The sequence below is a fragment of the Ammodytes marinus genome, assembly GCF_949987685.1.
Source record: "Ammodytes marinus genome assembly, chromosome: 12".
NCBI lineage: Eukaryota > Metazoa > Chordata > Actinopteri > Uranoscopiformes > Ammodytidae > Ammodytes > Ammodytes marinus.
The window spans coordinates 17,792,916-17,815,855 of NC_137216.1; the positions used below are offsets into that span (position 1 = coordinate 17,792,916).

At 40.8% G+C, this 22,940-nt stretch overlaps 2 protein-coding genes across 4 annotated transcripts in view; both read right to left on the bottom strand.

Moving 5' to 3' along the window:
- Nucleotides 1–659: 659 nt before the first annotated feature.
- On the bottom strand, nucleotides 660–9,564 carry sp3a (sp3a transcription factor). 3 transcript variants are annotated; one of them, XM_080037611.1, is made up of 7 exons: nucleotides 9,427–9,564; nucleotides 8,950–9,047; nucleotides 8,202–8,288; nucleotides 5,545–6,736; nucleotides 4,220–4,406; nucleotides 3,463–3,659; nucleotides 660–2,709 (listed from the first exon to the last, which is right to left on the bottom strand). In XM_080037611.1, the coding sequence occupies exons 1-7, from the start codon at nucleotides 9,431–9,433 to the stop codon at nucleotides 2,414–2,416; spliced, it is 2,064 nt and encodes a 687-aa protein (XP_079893737.1). In that variant the 5' UTR covers nucleotides 9,434–9,564; the 3' UTR covers nucleotides 660–2,413. The 3 variants fall into 3 exon arrangements, with proteins under 3 accessions (XP_079893737.1, XP_079893738.1, XP_079893739.1); XM_080037612.1 differs by having other exon boundaries at nucleotides 8,250–8,297; XM_080037613.1 differs by lacking the exon at nucleotides 8,202–8,288.
- An 8,963-nt stretch (nucleotides 9,565–18,527) lies between these two features.
- LOC307258219 (obg-like ATPase 1) overlaps nucleotides 18,528–22,940 on the bottom strand; it is a 71,497-nt gene continuing 67,084 nt past the window's right edge. The window contains exons 7-8 of the mRNA XM_080037675.1: nucleotides 21,168–21,290; nucleotides 18,528–18,885 (exon numbers count right to left, since the gene is read on the bottom strand). Coding sequence (XP_079893801.1) covers nucleotides 18,784–18,885; nucleotides 21,168–21,290 — 225 coding nt within the window. The 3' untranslated portion in view covers nucleotides 18,528–18,783. The remainder of the gene's footprint in view (nucleotides 18,886–21,167; nucleotides 21,291–22,940) is intronic.

Genomic DNA, 22,940 nt, shown 5'->3' on the forward strand with positions numbered 1-22,940 from the left:
TAGTGTTAGAGGTACAGATAGGGATGTAGCGTGCGTGGGTTAGTATAATTAGGTTATTATGTCGAAATATTAGACAATTATCCTATTTTTTGACAAACGATAGTGATACGGATCACTTTAAAGTCAGAAACAGGACAGATGAGCTTATTTAAAAAGGATTATTTCCTGATTATTTACTCAAATAATCATGCCTCTAGGTGATACAAACCAGTTATGGCTCATGCGTCTGTCTGTATAGGGTTTGTTCAAAGTCATGAGACAGTACTCCCGGTTCTGGACATTTCTGTGTGACATTAACTTGTGGTTAATTGCGGGTCCACACTCCCTATTGGCCTTTGTGACTTGTGCCTTTATCTTAGCAGCGCTACATGGTGAAGGTCAAGGGGTCAAACATACCTCTGGGCCCGATCCTTTGGCTGTAGTGACATCTACTGGACTATTAACCCAGAGTGTAAGCCTTGGGGGGGGGGGGATGAATGTCCTAGCTGAATGACATAAAGCAAAACATTAAGTATAATAAAAACTTCAAAATTGTCTAATGTTTAGTCATTTTAGTATGGCATATCAAGCTGCTCTCAGAAAGCACACACTGTTCAACCTTGTGACATACAAAAAAATGAAAAAGCAAAATGAACGGAAAAATTCAAGTGTAACAAAGATTTATATTGATGTTATATTGACATATTTATACAGAAGATTTTCGAGTGAGAAGAAACCTTCAGTGTTTTAGTACATGATATACAGATGCTCTTCGAATGTTTCAGAAGCATGTCGCTATCTTTCTCCTGAAGAGGACAGCGTGTCCACGGTAGGAAAAATTATCACATGGCATCATTTTCATTGTCAGAAAGAAAGAAAAGTAAAATATATATATAGAAATTAAAAATTTAATTAAATATGCCACCACAATTCACTGTTCAGCGTATACGTGTATTCAATTGAACATTTCAACAGTTGGGTGGATGGGGTGAGATAAAATTAAAAAAACATAATAGACATGGATAAGCAAAATGAAACAAACAGTTAAAAGAAAAAAAAATCAACACAAAGACAGAAACATTGTACGTTTACTGAAAATGAATATAAAGCACAGTTTCTTGGGAAAGTATACAAAACATCTTTTATACAAAATAGGATTAACAAACAAGATAACCGTGATGAGAATAGTGCTGTTAGAAGAGTACCGATTTCAGGAACACACTGACTTTCCGACTGTGTGATAGGACTGATTGAGTAAGAAACCTGTGAATAATTCTGCAAAGATGTTTCTCTAAAAAAAAAAAAAAAAAAAAAAAGTAAAAACTGACATAGGATTCAAGGAGCTTAGATGGTGACAGCTTAATTCACCTCAGCTTTTGGTCCATCAAATAACATTTTCTTCACAACACCCCACCATGGCCCGAGAAGTTACAGGGGGTGATTTACCCTACTCATATCACAAAGTCACAAGTCACCCTGAGATTGAAGTCAAATTTGGCAATCGCCTCCAAACAAAATGGCTTTTTTTCTAACAATGCATGTATTTTATTTATTTAATTTTTTACTTTTGAAGTCCCCTCAAAAAGGTTTTATAAAAACACATTTGAATTACATATAATGGAGCCATTTGAAATATCATGGACTTTTTAATATCACAAATGCATTTTCTATGCAAAGCCATATATAAATAGCTGTTCAGTCAAAATACTTAACAAGCAAATAATGTGTATCATATCAACAATTTATGTTCAAGAAGTACAAAACAAAATTTTGATTGTTTGGATTTTCACCTGCAAAATGTAGCAGGTGTGAGCAAAGTTTTTTTTTCATAGAGATAGAAGGACTTGCTTATTAGCAAGCAGACTGACTGCAAGTAGGATACTGAAAAAAGCATAATATTAAAACAGAAAATAATACATTTGCTTGGAAATAAGCAATAACATTGCCTCAGATGGATAAAATTAGCTCTGTCGTGAGATTAAGTCTTTACTCAGAGGAATACAGAACCAACGCTGCTTACCAAGGACATCATAAGAATATACCATCGAAAAAAAAGGCAAGGAGAAAATAGCTCAACTTACCGATAATTTGTGTGAAAAATACAAAACAAAAAACAAGTAGATTTCAAAACATAATGGCATCCTACATTTTCAATTACACAATATTTGTACAAAATAAGGCATTTCCTTGTGTGTGTTTACTGCAATGTCTTTTTCCACCTTAATCTTTGTAACGTCTCCACTACAAGTTTTTTTATACCTCAGTAAAAACTGGACATGGACTATTTCTGTGTTAAAAAATAAAAAATATATATAGCTATATATATATTTTTAATTTTTTATGTTTTTCTTCAAAAACTTGGGATAAAAATGCAGGTAGGATTATACAGTATGAGAGAGGTTGTAGCAGAAGTTCATAAGGGGGGAATGGCCAATCACTCCATGACTTGGCTGGCCGCTACTGTGGTAACGAGCTGGAGGGGGATCTCTGCGTTGGCCAGGATGTCTTGGGCGTTGTTGGAGCCCTGCTGGATGTTGGTGAGGATGAGCGTGGTGCCGCCTGCCGTGGTGAGGATACTGTCTGAGGAGCCCGCAGACTCCATGGAGGCCATCACCGCACCTCCAGTGTTCACCACGCCCTTCTTGTTCTGGTGAGTTTTAATGTGCTTGGCCAGGTGGTCGCTCCGCATGAAGCGCTTGGAACATTCGGGGCAGACAAACTTCTTCTCTCCTGCCAGAGAGAAAAAATATATACAATTTAAAAAAAGATAAAAATAGTTTGACTATGAATATTTAGAGAGGGTCAAAATAACGTTTCACCGAGAACGTTTAGAACTTAATTGTTGACCAATTGATACATTATGACTGATTACAATTATCATCAATTAGCAACATAGTATTATTGATTATCCACTTGCAAAATAAAATGTGAAACTAACTGTAAATATCAATTTCCAGCAGGGCAATGAAATGCTACTTGAGCCAGTACAGCAAGCATTGATACAGCAAGGGTTTATAAAGTGTGAAGTGGTCATATTGCTTTCAAAGGTCTATCCTGGTGGTATATGACATCTCTTAGTGCATTTTACCCCATGAGGACAGATGGAAATATTTGTTTGAAATAAAAAATATATTAGTTTAGCTGATATGAGCATGTTCAGAATCAAAGGAAAATCAATTAATTTAAAAAAGACTGTCACCTCTGAAAGCTACAGCTCACTACTAGCATCTCTTGTAGTGTGTTTTTATATAATGTGGTGTTAAAGGATCAAAACAAACCCTTTAAACTCTGTTGTGAATCTGGATATGGTTATAAAAAAAGTCTTCAATCCTAACCCGACATTTTACATGTTAATCCAGAAGGTAACAAACCCAATCATTTATTTGGTGACTCACACTGTGCAGGGCAATAAATAAACACATTTTACGGATTTTACTGCTGTTTTCCTGGTGTGCAAACATTGAGTGAGCAGAGAAAGGGCACCTGTGTGTGTTCTCCTGTGTCTCTGCAGCTCGTCGCTGCGTGTGAACCTTTTCCCACAGAACATCCAGCTGCACACAAAAGGTCGCTCCCCTGAATGCCAGCGCAGGTGCGCTCGCAGGTGTGACGTCTTCCCGTAGACTTTCCCACAGCCCGCGATGTGGCAGATGTGCTGCTTCTTCTTCCCCGTGCTGGATCCTCTGAGAAACACAGGTATGGGCTGTTAGGGTCCTGACATGTGTGTGTGTGTTTCCTATGCAGAGCTGTACAAGTCAAGTCAACTTTATTTATATAGGATGTTTATAACGGCCGAGGCAGACCAAAGTGCTGGACAGAAAAAAATCGTCAAACAAATGCGCAAATACATCATAAAATAACTTATTAAGAGTAGCATTAGAATAAATGTTTAAGATATCATAAAATAAAAGTAAAAGTAGAATCTGCTGGGATAACACATTCTCATTTAGAGAGGAGAGCCAAAAACAAGAGGTAGGTTTTTAATAAGGACTTGAACTGTTCAGGAGTGGAGGAAGATTTTATTTTAAGTGTTAAGCTATTCCAAAGGATTGGTTCGATAGCCCCTGGTTTTGAGCCTTGTTTTGGGCACATCCGGGAGCAGTTGATTTGAGGACCTTGGTGCTCTGGGTGGAGCATGCACATGAAGCAGTTCACCTAAGTAATCCGGTGCAAATCCATTTATTTTATTTTAAAAGCCAACAGCAAAATGAAGTGTGAAGAGTCAGCAGCCAGGCTTACTCACCTCCCACCAGACTCTTTACAGTTGGGGCAGGTACAGGCCACTCTGCGCAGCCTCTTGCCCTCCTGGCCCAGCTGATCATCCTCATCCACCAGCCTGACGCGGAGGTGAGACAGGTCGCTGGTGTTCAGGGTGGAGTCAGTGCTCAGCTGCCAGTCTCCAGAGTCCGGCTCTTCCTTTATCCGAATGTCTGGAAATCAATGTGTATATGTTAAAAAAAAGAAATCGACAACAGCTCTGAAAATTCACACACAGTGAGAGCTACTTTACTAGAGTGTGTGACTGACAGCTTGGCAGCAGAAAAGTAATACTACATAGAAAGCAGCCCAGTGATAAAATAATTAAATGATTGACAGAAAATGTATCAATGACAACTTTGATGATTAATTAAATGTACCCTGTGGACTTTCTTGCCCACATGAGTGTCAGGTCATGGATAGAAGCGCTGTGCTCAAATTGAAAACTGCATAACAATGTTTTGATCACTATATTACATAGGAAATCAAAAGAGAGTGGATTTAAGGATACACACAGTTCAAACACTTGATGTAAACACATATGTTTACAATGAAAAGTCTCGACTGTTTACAGAAACTATCTAAAATACTAAGCCATTGCTGCATACAGCTTCTAAGTTAAAAAATATGACAACTTTTCTCATGTATATCATGGATATATAATTGTAAATTCAGAAATTTCATTTTTAAGGTTAGCTAAGCAAAATATGCATTTGCTGTTCTGCATTTGTCATTATGTTATAGACAAAAATACAGAACATTCTCACAGACATTAACGTCATAGTGGGAAACACTTGCACAATACCATCGTAGTGAAACTCAAGCAACTAAATGGAATTCAGCCATCATATAACAGTACATATGATTCTACCCAGACGACAATTCCTTCTCTATTGTATTAGTGCAATAAATGCAGTAACTAGGGACAGTTAGGACACAATGGCATAACAGTAACATGCTGAAGATGGACCCTTCTTAAAGATTTCACAGTGGTAAATAAATACATTAGAATATTTAATGGTATGTAAAGTTATCAAGTTTGAAGGGAACCTCTGCTCAGGTTAAAGCTGGGAGAAGGGGTGCTAGTTTTAAACAAGATCACCAAAATCCATTTACCAATAAGAAAATCGGTAAATTAGACAATAAGGTTGGTAAAAATAAACGGTTGTGCGGGACAAACTGGACCACTAATTTGTCCCACACAACCTAACTGTACAGTCAAGGATATGTCAATCATGGACTGTCTACACATGCCCACACAGCTCTTAGAGCACATCTGTAGTGTTTCCTACATAAATTCCACTAGTGTACCTCCAAGGTTGTCTGCGTCTCCTTCTTGTTGGGCCACTGAGTTGACGGTGACTGTCTGCAGGTTGGGGATGTGGCCCTGGCTGATGTTGACTTGATTGGAGCCCATGGAGAGGGTCTGGACTGGAGCCAGAGTGATCTGCTGGGGCGGCGTGGTGGGCAGCTGGAGGTTCTGCAGGTTCTGCACTCCCTGCACCTGGAAGGTCTGCCACTGGATCTGACCGGAGGGCGTGACGGTCTGGGCCTGGATGATGAAGGTCCCCGGGTTGATGAGCTGTACGTTCTGCAGGCCCTGCCCGCCAGACTGCACCACCTGGCCGTTGCTGGTCTGAAGAGGCACCTGCTGCAGCTGGAGGATGGGCTGAGCAGAGGACACCTGGATGCTCTGCTGATCCTGGGTCTGCTGGATGAAAGCCTCCTGGAGGCCGGAACTGGAGTCGCTCTGATCCGTCGCCATCGATGACAGCGAAGTGTTTTGCTGCGTCAGCATTCCCGATTCGCTCACCGGAATCTGCAGTTGAGAGGAAGACGTTGGCACAAAGATGTCGGCGTTTGCATTCGAATGATTCACTTGTAGTGTCTGTGAGAGGTGATTATTATCCGTCTTGGCCAGGCCGTCCGAGCTGTCCCCGGGTTGACTGGCCATAATGAGCTGGCCGTCGGCGGTGATTCCCGTCGCTATAGTCTGAGCACCAGACAGGCCCAGGGAGTCCAAGTCCACACTGTTAATGGGAACGAAAGTGATGTTCCCAGGCAAGCCCATAGGCACGTTTGTAACAACCTGGCCCTGGTTGTTGAAGGTGGAGCTGCCGATAGAGACCCCCTGGATCTGCTGGAGGTTACCAGTCTGTGATATGAGGTGCTGGCTGTTGTTAAGGAGGCCCTGGCCGCCATCTTGCAAAATCTGAATCTGCCCTGTGGCGTCCTGAGTCAATGTGGCTCCTTCCACGCCGGACGTGGAGAAGCTCAGCTGTCCGTCTGCAGTCTGAAACTGAGGAATTACTTGGTACTGGATGTTAGGCACTGAGTTGGCAGAGGAGGCGTCTGTTCCAGACGTCACAAAGATTGGCTGACTCTGTAAGTTCTGGAAAGGAAGAACATACTGTCCATTTGATGTTTGGATCTGTATCATTCCAGATTCATCCTTTGCTGCTGATGTGGGGGTTAATACCTCCCACTTATCCGTCCCAGTCAGCTGCGGAGAGAGAGAGAGAAAAAAAAATAATAATAATTAGGAATTTGATACCACATGCATCCATATATGAATAAATTAATTATCGACTGTTTTTCAATTATTTACAGAAATATATATTTTCTAGAGTTTGTACACAGCTAAATAGTTTAAAGAAACCAGTGCTATTTGAAACAATCGGCGTCAGAAACATAAGGAGGCAGAGAACAAAATGAGCAAAAAGTTGAGTCAGTAGAAGGCGAAGGGGCAAGACATTAGCCTCGTTCGACTTGGAGCCGTCTTGCTCAGACCTGCGCAACTATGACGCGCGTCTTGCTGAGCGCACAACAAAAATGCTGCAAAAATGCTGTGCGCTCAGCAAGCCGAGCGTCATAATTGCGCAGGTCTTAGCAAGACGGCGACATCTCAAACGAGGCTATTTTGTGTTTCCCATGCATGTGAAGTATTGCTAACATTCTATAGCTGTAATATGTAGTAGTATGGCTCTCTTGGTCCAGAAAAACAACAAATACAAATCTATTTTTTTTCTGTAGGGTATTTTTAGTCCTGAAGGTTCACACTGACTTCTCACATATTGCAATAAATTAAAGAGTTGCAAACCTGACCCTGATGTCATGAGTGGTACAGGATATTTTATGGCCAACAGTGACTGCTTTTTAAAGGGTGTTGACTGTATCAACAGGTGCTGTGTGCAGCCAGACAGAAACCTCACAGTATTCTTACACACTCTTCTTTAAGTTAAGTAATAAAGGGTTAATTCAGTCGAAATGCAAACAGTTTCATGTCTTTAGTCAATGCCGGTCTCATTAGATCTTGAAATATTTAGTCGTACTGTGCATTAAAAAAAACATAAACACTAAAGAACTTCTTGTCAACAACAACTTTAGAAGACAAGTTATTGAAATCTGGATTCAGCCTGCTCTTTGATCCCAAACTGAAACATAAATATATGTTGACGATGTTGACGATTACCAATCTCATCAAGACAAAAGCAAATCTTAAAACAGAATCTATCAAACTATATCTCTTGACCTACATAAACGTATCTTGAGTTGTTAAAGACCTTGGTTGATGTTGCCGTTTTATTAAAAGCTGAAATACAGATTAAGCTTGGCCCACATATGGATGGTCTAGTTACATTGTACTTCCAGTAATAACTGTATTTGTTATCAAAATGTAATGTAGAAGGCCCACTGGGTTAAGCCAAATTCATTGTAGCAAATTAAGGACTGGTCACATGACCAGAAGGATACGTGACCCCTTTCTGAGTCTGTTTTAGTAGTCGGACTAGTAAAACGGTTCTTGTAGCAGTGAGATATTCTCCTGTTTTGATGCCAAAATGCGGTACCTATAGTTCCATGAAAACAACTGCAAGCTTCTACACTCCCACCACCAATTTTTCTCAGCTGTGATTGAAGGCTTCAATTCTGCTGTTTCTGTGTGGCATCTAGCAGAGGTGCTGACTTACCACATCAGTGGCAGCACCTCTGTCCACCTGTGACGACGGTGAGCGTACCTGAGTGCAGGTGGTTGCTAGCAGGTCGAGGGATGACGGCTGAGAGTCCTACCCACAACGGGCCAGTTTAAAGGGAAGAAAGTGGGCGGCCATTAGTCTGGGCCACATAGAAAGTGCAACTCACCTTGTGTTCCAAATCTCATACTTTTCTGTTTTATTATACTACATACTGCAGCTGCCCTTACTCCTGCAGGGACATTTGTTCATTTGTTTATAACTTGTGCTTTGAACTTAACCCTATTACTTATGTATCTATTGCATGTCAGAACAGCCCAAAAGGCATGCTGACTTGCATACTGCAAAACGCAACCTGATTGCAACTGGGTATTTTTGGAATTGTATGTATTGGAACGCCCTATATCTTTTTCTGGCATCTTAATGAAATTATATAGTATGGAAGTATGGGTATTGGTAGTAAAGGTCGGCCTGAAGTTTGGGGGCTAAAGGACTTTCTTTTGACCCTCCCCCCAGGCTTTAACTAGGGTAACACCCAGGTGATGTTTAGATCTGGCTGGAGTTAACACCCCGTCTAAGGAGGCGGGATTTGTATGCAGCCCGAGAGGAAGTGTTGCCTGAGAGGTTCAAATCAAAGTAATATACCCCCCTCCAAGTTTGAAATATGTCAACTTCAGTAAGCACCGCTCAGGCGCTTGAGACGCAGCAAAGACATAATACTAATCCCCGAGGGGGAAATTCTTACCTGATTGCCCCTGTCCCCTTCTTGTTGCAGAAAGTCGCTTTGACTGCTGTCCACGTCCAAAGCAGCCATATCCTCTGCTTTCATCGGCTGTTCTTGGGCTGTGTAGTAGAAGGCAGAAAGCTATGAGTGGGAACAGCCGAAGCTAACGTTAGCTAAACAAACCTGATACTAACACATAGAGCTAACATATGTGACGCTATTGTAACAGTCAGCGAGAAAACTCACGACAAAGTCACAAACAGAAAGACACATAGAGATGCCTAGATTAGGTAGGGTTGACTTGTGAGGGGATATAAACAAGCTACGCTGGTAGGCTAAGCTAACGAGTGCAGCGTTAGCTACAACTGCTAACTCAGCCCGCGATGATTAGCACTATCGCCATCAAACACCCCCTGTTAGCCTGCTAGCGAGCTAATTTAGCCAAAGGATGCTTTCGATAGCCTGTTAGCTTCCGTGGGTTAGGAGTGAGATACATACCAGTCATGGCCGTGACCTGTCTTGAAACGGAAAGTCCTGATGGTCACAACCCACCGGACATGATCAGCGTATTAAATTGATTGTACACGCGTAGAAATTGATGATAACTGTCAGATTTTTTTCTATTTTGATTGACGGGCGGTAGGTAACACAAAGGGTGGGGCCTCCAGTGTTGACTGGGAGTATTTGCGTCACGTACAGGAAATCCCACCGTCCTCCATAAAGGTGATTGGCTGTTCGTTTTGGACACCGTGTTGTTATTTGTCAGTCCACATGTCAATCATCCTTTGTTGGATTCTTTTCCTGTTTATTATGCATTTTAATTTTTACAGTAGGCTACTTGTGTTTATGTCAATGCGGATTGTAGTTACATTGTTTACTTTTAGTCACATTGTTTTGACCGGTGAAAATGCGCTGTTTAGTGTGACGGCTGCTTGTAAAACCTATAATGACCTGTAAGTTAACATTGTGCACACATAAACACACACACGCGCACGCACACACACACAAGATATAGACACAATAATGCCATCGCATTCTTGCCTATACATGGGATTCATCTTCCTCATTTGAACTCACTCCTATCTATGCCCAGGCCAGGAGCAATATGTGACCAACACCAGTAGGCCTACCGTGTCTCAATCAACAGTCCACTAAATGTCTTGCCAGCTGTCACATAACTTTTGGCAGGAAATACTCCTCAGATGGTCCCACAGGTCAATCCAACACTGACATCAGTGGTAAACCTCAACACACGCAACATATCATATATGTTCCACCACCATTTACAGAACGTATTGCAATTTGTAGTCCTATGTCTTTAAATATAGCCTACAATTTTGTAAGTATTGTAAAATGCATCCATACAATGTTGCACATTAACATGGTCCCAAAATGACTTTGATGAATTTAGTGATTGAGCTTTTTTTATTATTATTTTTATTTATTTTTTATTTTTACAGATGTCGATAGCCAGATCAAACATTTCCGATTGAACGCGCCAATCCATCCTTTTCTCCCCTCATACCTATTTTGTGAGGGAACCAATACCAGCCCTCTCTTTTCTCCAAATTTCACATCTGCATTCCTGTCTGCATAGCGCTTTTCGAAATACGTTATAAGGTAGAATAAGGAACCAGATTGCTGTGGCTTTAAAACTGAGCCAGTGGCCTGCTGTGACTAGTGAATGTGAGCTGATATAGGGAAGGTGAAGTTTAAAATGACCTGCTATGAAAACAGTATGTAACGTTGATTGGCTAAATCATTGCAGGTAACCGATCCAGTTGAGTAGATACGTAAGTGTAATAGCTACTATTTTTACCTTTTAATTTCATTCATGACTCTATAATCAATCTAAACTCTGCCATAATGCCATATTGTGGCAGGTTTGTTCTCATGCACTTTCTTTCTTGTAAATACAAAAGTAATCAGCAAATACGTTTTAAGATGTTGTTTTGTGTTGTTTACTCGTGGGAGAAAAAAACCCCAACACAATTGAGACACAATCTGAGTTTGTATTCGACTAGATTTCTTCCCCTCCATCTGATTGTACACAGTACAACATTGTGAAAGTGCATTGAAATGAGGGGCTGCATGCTATTGTACCTGCTCTGCGCCTGTGATGCTATCAGGACCCCACTTCTGAGTATTATTTGTGGTGTGTCAGTTCCTCACAGTGCGCGACCGCAGTGAGGCTATTTCTCTCAACCTTCAATTCAAAGTTGGCCCATTACAGCCAGACTACAAAAGCACTTTCCGTGCACTCAGGAGCTCACGGCAGTGAATGGTGGATATTTCCAATCACTCTGCTGTCAATCCAAGTGTCAGGTAAACACAGGCCAATGGAAACAGCTTTAGAAAAAGCTTGCAGCTATGTCTGTCTTACTCCAGGAGTCCTTGGAAGCGTATCAACAATTTCTACAAAGACCTCCAAGTTTAAAGGGAAAAGTCAGATATCCTATAAGCAGCACGAATGCAACCCAGAGGTGGACGCAGTGGCCTACACAAGACATGAAACTGCCACGGAGTTTGTCTTCACACTTGTGAGCCGGATACGACGCTCACAAGGGGAACTCACACAGAGAACAACAAAGGAAATTTAATTGTATTGACAGGGCTTGTCTTCACCTCATATGATGAATCTATGAAGTCTGTGGAGCAATTACCCAGTATGGGTTTCAGCACATCTATTTCAGTGTGTGAGATGTAACTGTAAATAGGGACATTTATGAACTCACTGCACCTCTTCTCTTAGTTTAGTTTTGGGGGCAAATGTGATCCAAAATAAAATGTAATTTATTTTATTTTTGATAAATCTTCAAGGAATAAGTCAATTAGAAAAAGTAAACAAACCTTTATTTATTAAGAGCCTCTTCTCACTCTCTTCCGCATGCATGGCCACTGTTGTTGCAGCACAGTGCAGAAATGTGACGGATAAAAGGAGTAACTGGATGAGTCCGCAATGGGTGTTTCACATTAACATATTGACAGTTGTTTTCACAAGAGGCCAGTCCAAGAGAGAGTGACCCCACGGAGAGAAAGTGCCCTGCTGGAGGTACCTCATGGGACACTGTAAATGGGGCTTGAGAGACAGAATTGAAACGGTTGCAGCATGGAAGAGTGTGGATGGAATATCAAATGTATGTTACAGACATCTCTGTAGCACCGCAGACAGCAACAATCATGCTCTTCTTTGTCTGTTACATCTATACAATCAGTAAGGGTTGCATGAAAGGATTTTTATAATAACTTCAATGTGGAATTTTTAACAAACGGTATATGGATGCATGTGGTATCAAATTCAAAGTTTAAAGTATTTTATTTGTCATTGCCACAGGGACAACACGACAGCAGAGCATCTCTTAATAAAGCAGCCAATAGAAATTGATAGTAAAAAATACTTCATAACAGAAATAACATTTAATACATATATGGATAAACTCACATTTTTTGACCAAGTATCATGACACATATATGGAATTGAAGTTCCGGTTTTCAGCACTCATGATAGACAATTAAACAAAGACAATAAAGTTAACCAGAAAGACATAGATTAAATGTACCGCTAAGTGCTGGTGAGAAATGGGTCAACAGGAATTAAGGTCTAATTCTGCATTATAATTATGAGGCTGTGCGACCACCACCTACCTCAAACGTACACCAGTCATACACATTCACACCAGGCAAGGTGGGTCTAGCCCAAGGATACACCCCAAGATAGATACACCTAGGTCAAAAGTGGATACCTCTGCATGGAATTATAAATTGTAAAAAAAAGTGTAAAAGGTTAGATACATGTGTGCAAGATAATGCAATCAAATATAACTGATCTGCCATAAACTACTACTTTTATGATGCCTCTAATGTTAAGTTTTTGTTGACACTGCCATCGAGGCGTTGTTTCAATTATATGTTTTGGCAATGAGATCATAATGTCTGGTGATGTTGTACTGGACTGCATTATATTCAGAGATGTTTCTTATTTGCTGTTCCCACACACAATTAGGAACACTTCAACATAATCTAAGTCTGGTACAACGCCATTTTAACCTCAGACCTAATTGACAAACATACAAGTGATTTGCACATTTTTGACAATGTCAACAAAAACTGAACCTTATAAACGTAAAAGTAGACTTAATGGCATGGTTGTCACATTGAATTGCGCAGGTGCATGTTATAAAGTGGCCTCTGGACAGTATACACAGGCCTTACAGGTAGCATGTCCATGGTAATATACATCTACAGTACAGTACGTACAAGATGAGTCGGTATTACAGGGTCATAGGGTATACATAGGGTATACATAGGGTCATAAAGGTTTAAATCACATGGCTCATGAGGTCTAGGGGTATTTTCTCCGATTTGACATACTTCTATAAATACCTATTTCAAATGTGCAAGAAGATAAATTATACCAAAGTGTTTTATATGGAAATGTTCAGAACACATTAGGCCTTTGTTTTCTGAGGTCTACTTATGTCCTAGACCATTGTGTATATAAATAATTGGCTTAAATGCTGAAAAATGAATTGTGATTTTTGAAAAACCTGGAAATTTGTGTGAAAGAAGAACCTTTACTCATCCTGTTGAGTTGTTTTGGCTCTTGAAGCTTCAAAAATGCAGTGGAAATTTTCCAAAACACAGTAGGGGAGTGCACAAAACATGACTAATATAAAATTTGGTCCAGATGCTTTTTGGTAGAAATGTTGTCTCTACTGTCAAAAAACATTAGGAAATTAGACTGAATGAAGACTTTGAACCACATATAATGATTCATGGGATGTATACTAATAAAACAAAACATTTTTCAAACAAACCATTAAGTAAATATAAAAACAATAATAACAAACTACTTTCACACTATGTATATACTCTATGCACTATTTACAAGCTAAGTGGTAGCTGGGGAGCTTCTGGGTCTTGCTTCTTACGGTGTTTTCTAAGCCTGTAAGGGACTGACAGTATCACAAGAACATTCCCCGGAAACAGAAGGACCTCTAGTTTGAGATGATGTTTTCGTTTTATTTTTCAGCCATATCTTCAAGGAGATATTAATAAAGATATGCGCGCACGCGCCGGCGCGTAGATAGACCTCAGTTCATGCAATGGCATGTGGGAGGAGACATTTAGGAGAAATAATTTTTAAATCTTAAATCATATTTTGCTGCATCTTGCATGCAAAATCAAAAAAAACAAACTTGTTAACAGCATGGTTAACCAAAGTATTGATTGTAGTGCAGACACATGTAATAATAACTGCAGATGTAAACAATAAATTAAATTAGTCAACAATAGGTTATGATTTAAACATTTATTTGATCTTCTAAGCTGTTTCTGGTATTCATTTCCCTCACAATTATACTATGTTTGAACACTCTGAGATAAAACCTCACAGGGAGAGCAATGAGTCAAAGCACCAAGTTTTATGACAGTACAACAGGAATGAATGCAAATTGTTGCAGAAGACTAAATGGACTGCATCAGAATCCTCACAGAGTCACAGCGCTTTACAATTTCTCGACTTTCCTATGCGAATGCAACTTCACACACAAATGGCATCAGCATACCGTGCAGGGAACAATTTGGGTTTCAGTGTCTTGCCAATGGACACTTCGACATGTGAAAGGTGGTTGGAATCAAACCACCATCCCTGCGGTCCTTGGTCAACCGGTGTACCTGCTACCTAGATGCTTACATGACCTGTTATTTTAGTCAAATCCTGGTTCTATATTGATTCCATGTCTATTCTGTATACAGCATATCGAGCGTGTCAGACAAAGAAGTCACACAATAGCAATAATTACACCATGACAAGACTTTTATTGTCATCCAGAATAGAGATAATTTACCCTCTGTAATGATACGATACAATGCATTTATAATAACCATTGAATTTACCAACACAATCCCCTTGTGCCAAGTGACTGCACTGAAAAACCCCATAGTTATTCATATGTTTATTTGTCATAACTCATACATTCCTTTTTCTAATTCTTCAAAACCCTTTGGTGTGCATGTGATTTACGACCACAGGCATTGGTCTGTTTTCTTGGGCGTGTGTTTTTAAAGTGAGCGTTCCACTCCGTGCCCTTCTTGGTTTGATGCCACTGCGGTTTGCCTTGGGGCAGAGTGGCACCGCTTGATTGATTGTGCTGACAGGACATTTGCACCAGTAGAGAATCTGTCACATTTCTGGACTTTTTTTCTTCAAGGTTTTATCAATTAGACTGTTTTTGTACAATCCACATATGGCACCTGAACATGTTTATAGTATAGTTCTGTTGTTTTATGTGCATGTCTTTGTTTTCACTGTTAACTGGTGGTTATGTTTGCACTTTGAAATACAGTATCTCACAAAAGTGAGTACACCCCTCACATTTCTTCACATTTTTCTTTATATCTTTCCATGGGACAACACTGAATAAATGACACTTTGATACAATGTAAAGTAGTCAGTGTACAGCTTGTATAACAGTGTAAATTTAGTGTCCCCTCAAAATAACTCGACACACAGCCATTAATGTCTAAACTGCTGGCAACAAAAGTGAGTACACCCCTTAGAAAAAAATTACAAATTGGGCCCAAAGTGTAAATATTTTGTGTGGCCACCATTATTTTCCAGCACTGCCTTAACCCTCTTGGGCATGGAGTTCACTAGAGCTTCACAGGTTGCAACTGGAACCCTCTTCCACCCATTTATGACAGCATCACAGAGCTGGTGGATATTAAAGACCTTGCGCTCCTCCACCTTCCGTTTGAGGATGCCCCAAAGATGCTCAATAGGGTTTAGGTCTGGAGACATGCTTGGCCAGGCCATAACCTTTACCCTCAGCTTTTTTAGCAAGCCACTGGTCGTCTTGGAGGTGTGTTTGGGGTCGTTATCATGTTGCAATACCACCCTGCGGCCCAGTTTACGAAGGTTGAGTGCACATGGTCAGCGTCGTACACAGAGGTTGGCTTTGGAAAATAGACGTATGAGTGCTGCCAGCATTGCTGAAGGGCTTGAAGGGGTGGGGGGTCAACCTGTCAGTGCTCAGACCATACGCCGCACTCTGCATCATACTGGTCTGCATGGCTCATCATACCAGAAGGAAGCCTATTCTAAAGATGATGCACAAGAAACCCCACAAAAAGTTTGCTGAAGACAAACAGACTACGGACATGGATTACTGCAACCATGTCCTGTGGTCTGATGAGACCAAAATAAATGTATTTGGTTCAGATGGTGTTAAGAGTGTGGAGCGGCAACCAGGTGAGGAGTACAAAGACAAGTGTGTCTTGCCTAGAGTCAAGCATGGTGGATGGAGTGTCATGGTCTGGGGCTGCATGAGTGCTGCCAGCACTGGGGATCTACAGTTCATTGAATTCTAACATGTACTGTGACATACTGAAGCAGAGCATGATCCCCTCCCTTCATAAACTGGGCCGCAGGGCAGTACTGCAACATGATAACGACCCCAAACACCCCTCCGAACGACCACTGGCTTGCTAAAGAAGCTGAGGGTACAGGTTATGGACTGGCCAAGCATGTCTCCAGTCTTAAACCCTATTGAGCATCTTTGGGGCATCCTAAAACGGGAGATGGAGGAGCGCAAGGACTCTAATATCCACCAGCTCCTTGATGTCGTCATGAATGGGTAGAAGAGGGTTCCAGTTGCAACCTGTGAAGCTCTAGTGAACTACATGCCCAAGAGGGTTAAGGCAGTGCTAGAAAATAATGATGGCAAAACAAAATATTGACACTTTGGGCCCAATTTGGACATTTTTTCTTAGGGGTGTACTCACTTTTGTTGCCAGCAGTTTAGACATTAATGGCTGTGTGTCGAGTTATTTTGAGGGGACAGTAAATTTACACTGTTATACAAGCTGTACACTGACTACTTGACATTGTATCAAAGTGTCATTTATTCAGTGTTGTCGCATGGAAAGATATAAAGAAAAATGTGAAGAAATGTTAGGGGTGTACTCACTTTTGTGAGATACTGTATGTCCCAGGGCATCAGGACATAAAGGGCCCCCAATGAATTTAGAACGTATTAATTCCTGCCTCTGGTGACAGCCAAATTGTAAGTATCAAAGCCTGAAACAGCCTTCTTAGGATGCGCTCACAGAACAAGAGACTTTGTTATAGTGTTTTTTTTCCTATTCAACATCTGCATGACTTGAAATAGCTTTATTACTTGATCTGAAAAGATTTATTGTCACTTTATGAAAAACAAAATACTCTCCGACCCAGACCACTGGGAACAACTCGTCAATCCCTGAGCCTCAAAACTACAGCAGACAAATAATCTTCTATGTGGGGTTTAGGTTGGCCAACACCACCACCATCTTGACAGGAATGCAAAAACAGTTTTGTCTCAAGCCTCCGTTGTGCTCTCTGGAGGATTTGTATTGTTTTACTTAGAAAACAGTGAGCCGAAAACAGCCTTTTGTTGTATGGAAGACAACAGCTGTTAATGTGGCTAGCAACAACTTACTTGGTTTATTGCATGAAATATCTCTGTGATTAAAATCAGTGGTTGATGCTAAAGCTACCCAGCAAAGTGAGTTTAATGTAATTTTATTCACATGTTGTCATCTGTGCGTCGTTGCATCTAACTACAATAAACACTATCCTATATTTTGCCACTGATCTTAAACCTCAAATACTATAATCCACCTTATTTCCATGACAAACACTGTGCTTTGTAGTGCTAGCACAGGCTCGGCTCCATAAAACATCCTTTTCGAAACTTGGATATGCAATACTATCTCTGTAAAATGACCATTTTTATTCAATCTTTTTGTTCCCATCAAAAGGCCATTTTGTTCGCTGCAGTCTTAATGGTAACAAAATATTCAGCAAAGCACTGCTGATCTACAGCTCTTTGTTCGGACTCCCACAGAGAATACAATCTTACTTTGGAGCACTGCGGCTGCAGCCATACAGTTCCATCAGCATAAACGCTTCACAAACACTTACACACAAAGTAGAGGCGAGAAAAACACTACTTCAGACAAAAGGAATCGTTTTCTGGTTGTGCTCGTGGATTGTGTCAACCTCTATTTTCATACTATACAGAATATCATAAAATGTGGACTTCTTTCTTTGAGGTGTTTAGTCAACCCCATTGTTTTGGGACAGGACAAAGAAACTGTAAACATGACAAAGATTCCATTTGTGTTAATATTTGGGGATTGTACTGGGACAGCAAAGGAGAGGGCTCACATATACAACTATCTATAAATGAAATAAAAATGTTAAATGAAAAGGTTAGATCAATCACACACAATAATCATTTAAAGTGACCAGTTTCTTTTGGCCGAAACACCTGCATCCTGCATGTGCCCTTCTAAAATCAGAATCACTTAACAGATTTAATTATAATTGTCCCCTCTCTGCTACAGTCAATGTCAGCTGTGTCTTTTAATTCTGTAATCAGTGGTCGGCAGGACCGCTATCACCATCCCCATGCAGCTTCCAACTCAATACAGACATCCCAAAACACACACAGACTGGGTTTTGTCAAATGTTTTATTGAGTGTAGACATCTGGGCTACTGTAAAACATGCATTATCTGCTGAAGGGGGAGAGGAGCAGGTGGCATTGTCCCCGCTGTCAGCTGTGTCAGCCCTGGCACCCGTGATGGAGATTAATGAAGTATCTGGAGAGTAATACGCTCCTTCAAATGCTGCAACAATTTGGAGTGGGGGCCGATCCTGATCTTAAATAGCAAAGCTGTCAGAGTTTACGGAACCTGTGTTATTGGCACAGAGGAGGGATTTGATCCTATACAGGACCCAAAACAGAGAGTAAGAGGGTGTCAGAAAGTGGGCCAGTTGTGTAAAAAAAATGATTGTGTAATTATTGTTTCACTTTTTCTTTGGCGCACTGGGCGGGTTAAATTTGAAAAAGATGATGTCTCCATCTTCAACAACGTAGTTTCTTCCCTGTTGTCTGTACTTCCCTGCCGCCTGTAAGATCACAAAGAAAAAACTCAATTAAAAGGGTTAGAAAAATATGAACATAATATTGTGTGACGTTTACAGTTTATAGAATGGGACACCCGTACACTATTTTTTGATTGGTACAATGGAATAGATAGAGCACTTAATAGCAGTCTATATTGTAAATATTACTAGAGAATAAAGTTCAGGATTTGTCCCCAATCTACTATATCACTTACAATAACTTCACACTCCAATTGCAAATGTCATATTTTCCCTCCCCCTCTCTATCTCTCTCTCTCTCTTAAAGACACAAACACACACACACACGCACGCGCACACACACACACACACACACACACACACACACACACACACACACACACACACACACACACACACACACACACACACACACACACACACACACACACACACACACACACACACACACACACACACACACACACACACACACACACACACACACACACACACACCCGTGGTTCGTTCAAGGGGCGCCTGGATTCCCACTGAGTGAATAATCCTCTCTTGTGCCCATTCCAGTTTCATGTGCACAAGCACAAAATGTTAATATGTCTTTGATTACAGCACTATCAAACTTCTCAAGGAAACAAAATAACTTCTAACATTTCTTTTGTATACAGTAAGTGTTTGTTCTCCTTCCCGGCAAACTCAAAATAATTGACTTGAAGTGCTAATACGGACAGGTTTATGCATTCTGGTTCTGCACAGCGCACAATTAATTAGAAGAATCAATGTCCCTTTAAAGGCTCAGGAGACCATTTAATCCAAGCTCAATACGACCAGAAACACTGGATGGAGAGGGAGACAGGGGGAAAAATCAATGGCTATTTGTGATTCCTGAGTATGTATTAAACCAGACGCGTCTAACTGGTTCATTTGCACTTGAAAGCAGCCATCTGGAGCAGCAAGCTTGGCTTAAGCAGATATGATTACTAATAACGTGATATCCCCGTACACTGGCCTTATTCAGACAGCCTATTCCCACAACTGGCATTAAATAGCATGGGCCTTAATGCCACAGTCAGAAATGCTCTATGTTCTTATGAGGCCCAAAAGGGGATTAGTAAGAGAGCATGCAGTAAGGACCTGACACTCGGATTGCAGCCTCGAGATAACAATGGCCAAACTCCCCAGAGACCCATACATTTCACCCTCTGTTTGCAGCTTACGAAGGTTGTGGACAATACACTGCCGCTGCATTAAATACTAAATACTTATTAAAAAAGGCTTGAATAGTAAAGAGATTCAAATGTTTTCATAGTGTTTCCTTTCCACACTGGTCCCCACAGGCCCCTGTGTGTCGCCATAATTACATTAGTTGAGTGTGTAAGTGTGAGTCGATGGTAGTGATAGTGTGAATGTACCCATGTGGCCTACAGCTGCCGCTATGTCACATATAGCAATGTAAAAGAAGCTTCTGCTTTAATTGAATTAACTGAGAATTTGATTTAAAAAATAAATAATGATATATAATCTGTGTGTAATAAATAAGAGCATCTTTGATATGAAAGGCATCCTATAGCGTTGATTAACTGACTATTAACTATCTACCTTCAAAGACTAAATTACAGTTTTCTGATAAGGAAGTTAATTCATGCCAAAACCTATAAAAAAAACTCTTAGTGGGAAGGAAAAGAATTTCGAGGCATTTGGCAAAGTACCCGTTGTAGCTGACGCCCAGTTATTGTCTTCACAAATTCACCATGAAATCAGTGATTATATTTGACAGGGGCGTGCACATGAACAGCCCACACACCAGTTAAAAGGTCAAAACAAACACTGGGCCGTCATAAAAATAAGCTATTGAAAGTCGCATTTCCCCCCCGCTGCCCATCCATGAAGAAGTCCTTATTTGAGGGAATTTCACACTTTATTTAACTTGCCGCCTTATATCAATGTCACATGCCCACACAGCGGCTCGGGGGATTTGGCAAAAGGAGAGCTCTAAGCTAACAGCGCACTCTATATATCTGATAAATGCCTGGTGAGGTGAGGACGTGCTATGTCTGCAGTGCCTGTACTACAGAGCCACGAGCAAGAACTATCAGCAGCCAGTTAAGACACATTGTGATAAAGATATGCACTGCGGGAACAGAATGGTCAGGAGTGGTGCTGGAGTGTGTGTGTGTGTGTGTGTGCAGTAATTTCTTCCCCTGAGTAAAGGTGAAGAGCGGCTTGCGGTGGTGGTGCTGTGTGGCAAACTGTCAGCTCCACTGATCACAGGAGACTTCCCCTCATCCTCCGGCACCCTGACTGCTCACCTTGACAGCGTTCTCACTGCCTTCCTCTTTAAAATCCTGGAATTTCATTACTTCCGCCATAATGAAGCCCTTCTCAAAGTCTGTGTGGATCTTCCCTGCAGCCTGTGGAGCCTTAGTTCCTTTCTGTCACGAGGAGAGATGAGAAAAGAGAAGGACAAATGAATTGTTTTGGAGAAGATGGATTACAGCATGCGAGCGACATGGTGTTTGATAGGGTGATAGCGTCTTGAGCATCACTCGGGGGGGGGGGAGGGGTAGTTTTATTTTTTTCTTCAGTCTGGTGTATTCTTGCCTCAGACCCTGATTTCTGGATAGCTTTCCACTCGGCTGTGCCCCTGTTAGGGCAAGCCTGGACACCGATAAGGACCCAGCACTGCTATCAATGCCTTCTGATTCCCATTCCACGCTCGTATTGATTTCTGTCCAAGCAATCTTCCCTCATTGTGGGTCGCTGCTCAGCTCTCTGGTCATGACAGCAAGAAGACCCAGTGTTGCAGTGAGAGGCCCAGGGAAGATCACTACATAAGGCCTTTACGGCTTTGACACACGCGAGTTTGGCAATTCAAATTCATTTCAAACATTCAATAACATTTCCCTGTGGTAGAAGCAGGGCTGCTACAGTATGTTTAAGTGTATTTTTTTTAATGTCTTTAAATTGTTGACATCATCTTCAAAACATACCTTCGCATGTGTCCCTAAAGTCATTCCAGATGCCATTTAACAAATCACAAAATAACATATTTAATCGTTTTATGATTTTTTTGAGTCTTAGACCTCTCCTCCTCTTTAAAAAACGAAAGACCCAACTGGTGACTGATAAAATTTGCAATTTATATGCACTGAAATAATGCTGGGCGTAAATGACAAACGACCCAAATAAGTGACGTGGCTGCTGTGTATCATTATGACTCCTGCCTGTCGACCTGCTCGCTCCCTCTCTCTGCTCCGCAGCCCCGTGCTCAGGAACTGTTGAGCGGTTTTAATTATGTATATAATCAGGTTGGGGTCAACATATTTCATGCCAAAAGAATGATGCGTATTTAATGACTCTAATACATTACCATCTCTTTGCAATCTCATTGACGGAGTGCTTGTGAGTTTAACTACCATTAATCAGCATCAAGGTTTGTCTATCTGGAGAAAAATAGATTATGGGGGGATTTCTTTTTTCTTTTTTTTTTCATACGGAGCATTACAAGCGATCCACATTGTCCTAGTTTAGAGCCATGCAGAGCAGGCTGATAGATAATGGTCACCTCGAGGCTGCCTAATAAAGCATGTTAAAGGACTTAGGAACACGACATTACTGAGTGTAGTTTTTACAATGCAAGATGTATTGGCTTAATATAGTTACCCACTGATGCTTACCTGACTTAATGCCTCTCACACACAATCAAGGCTGGCTGTAATCAGTTATGTCGAAAAGGAAAAACGTGTTTTTGAGGATGCCTTTGAAGTGTTTGGGGACTTTTTTTTGTAAATAGCGATGGCATCAGTCATGCTGAGACGAGTGAATGTGATGTCATCTTACTAAAAACCTAATGTGTCCGGTGTTAAAAAAAAAGAAAAAAAAGGAAGTGAGCTCATCCTTCCCCTCTGGCATACACAGTCTGAGGAGCCATCAGGAAAATATTTACAAAAGGCTCATGTTTACAAATATCTCCCGACATGTTTTATACAATTTGCCACTATTAAATTACATTATTATATTAAAATTAACTAATGGGCTTTTCTTTACAAAGAAGTTTGAAATCCATGGGATACAAAAATTAA

Excerpts from the sequence above, each read along its gene's own strand:
- sp3a (XM_080037611.1), bottom strand. Across the intron at positions 6,737-8,201 it reads GAGGTGCTGCCACTGATGTG|CTGACTGGGACGGATAAGTG; the intron begins GTAAGTCAGCAC and ends CTCTCTCCGCAG. Across the intron at positions 4,407-5,544 it reads AGACGCAGACAACCTTGGAG|ACATTCGGATAAAGGAAGAG; the intron begins GTACACTAGTGG and ends ATTGATTTCCAG.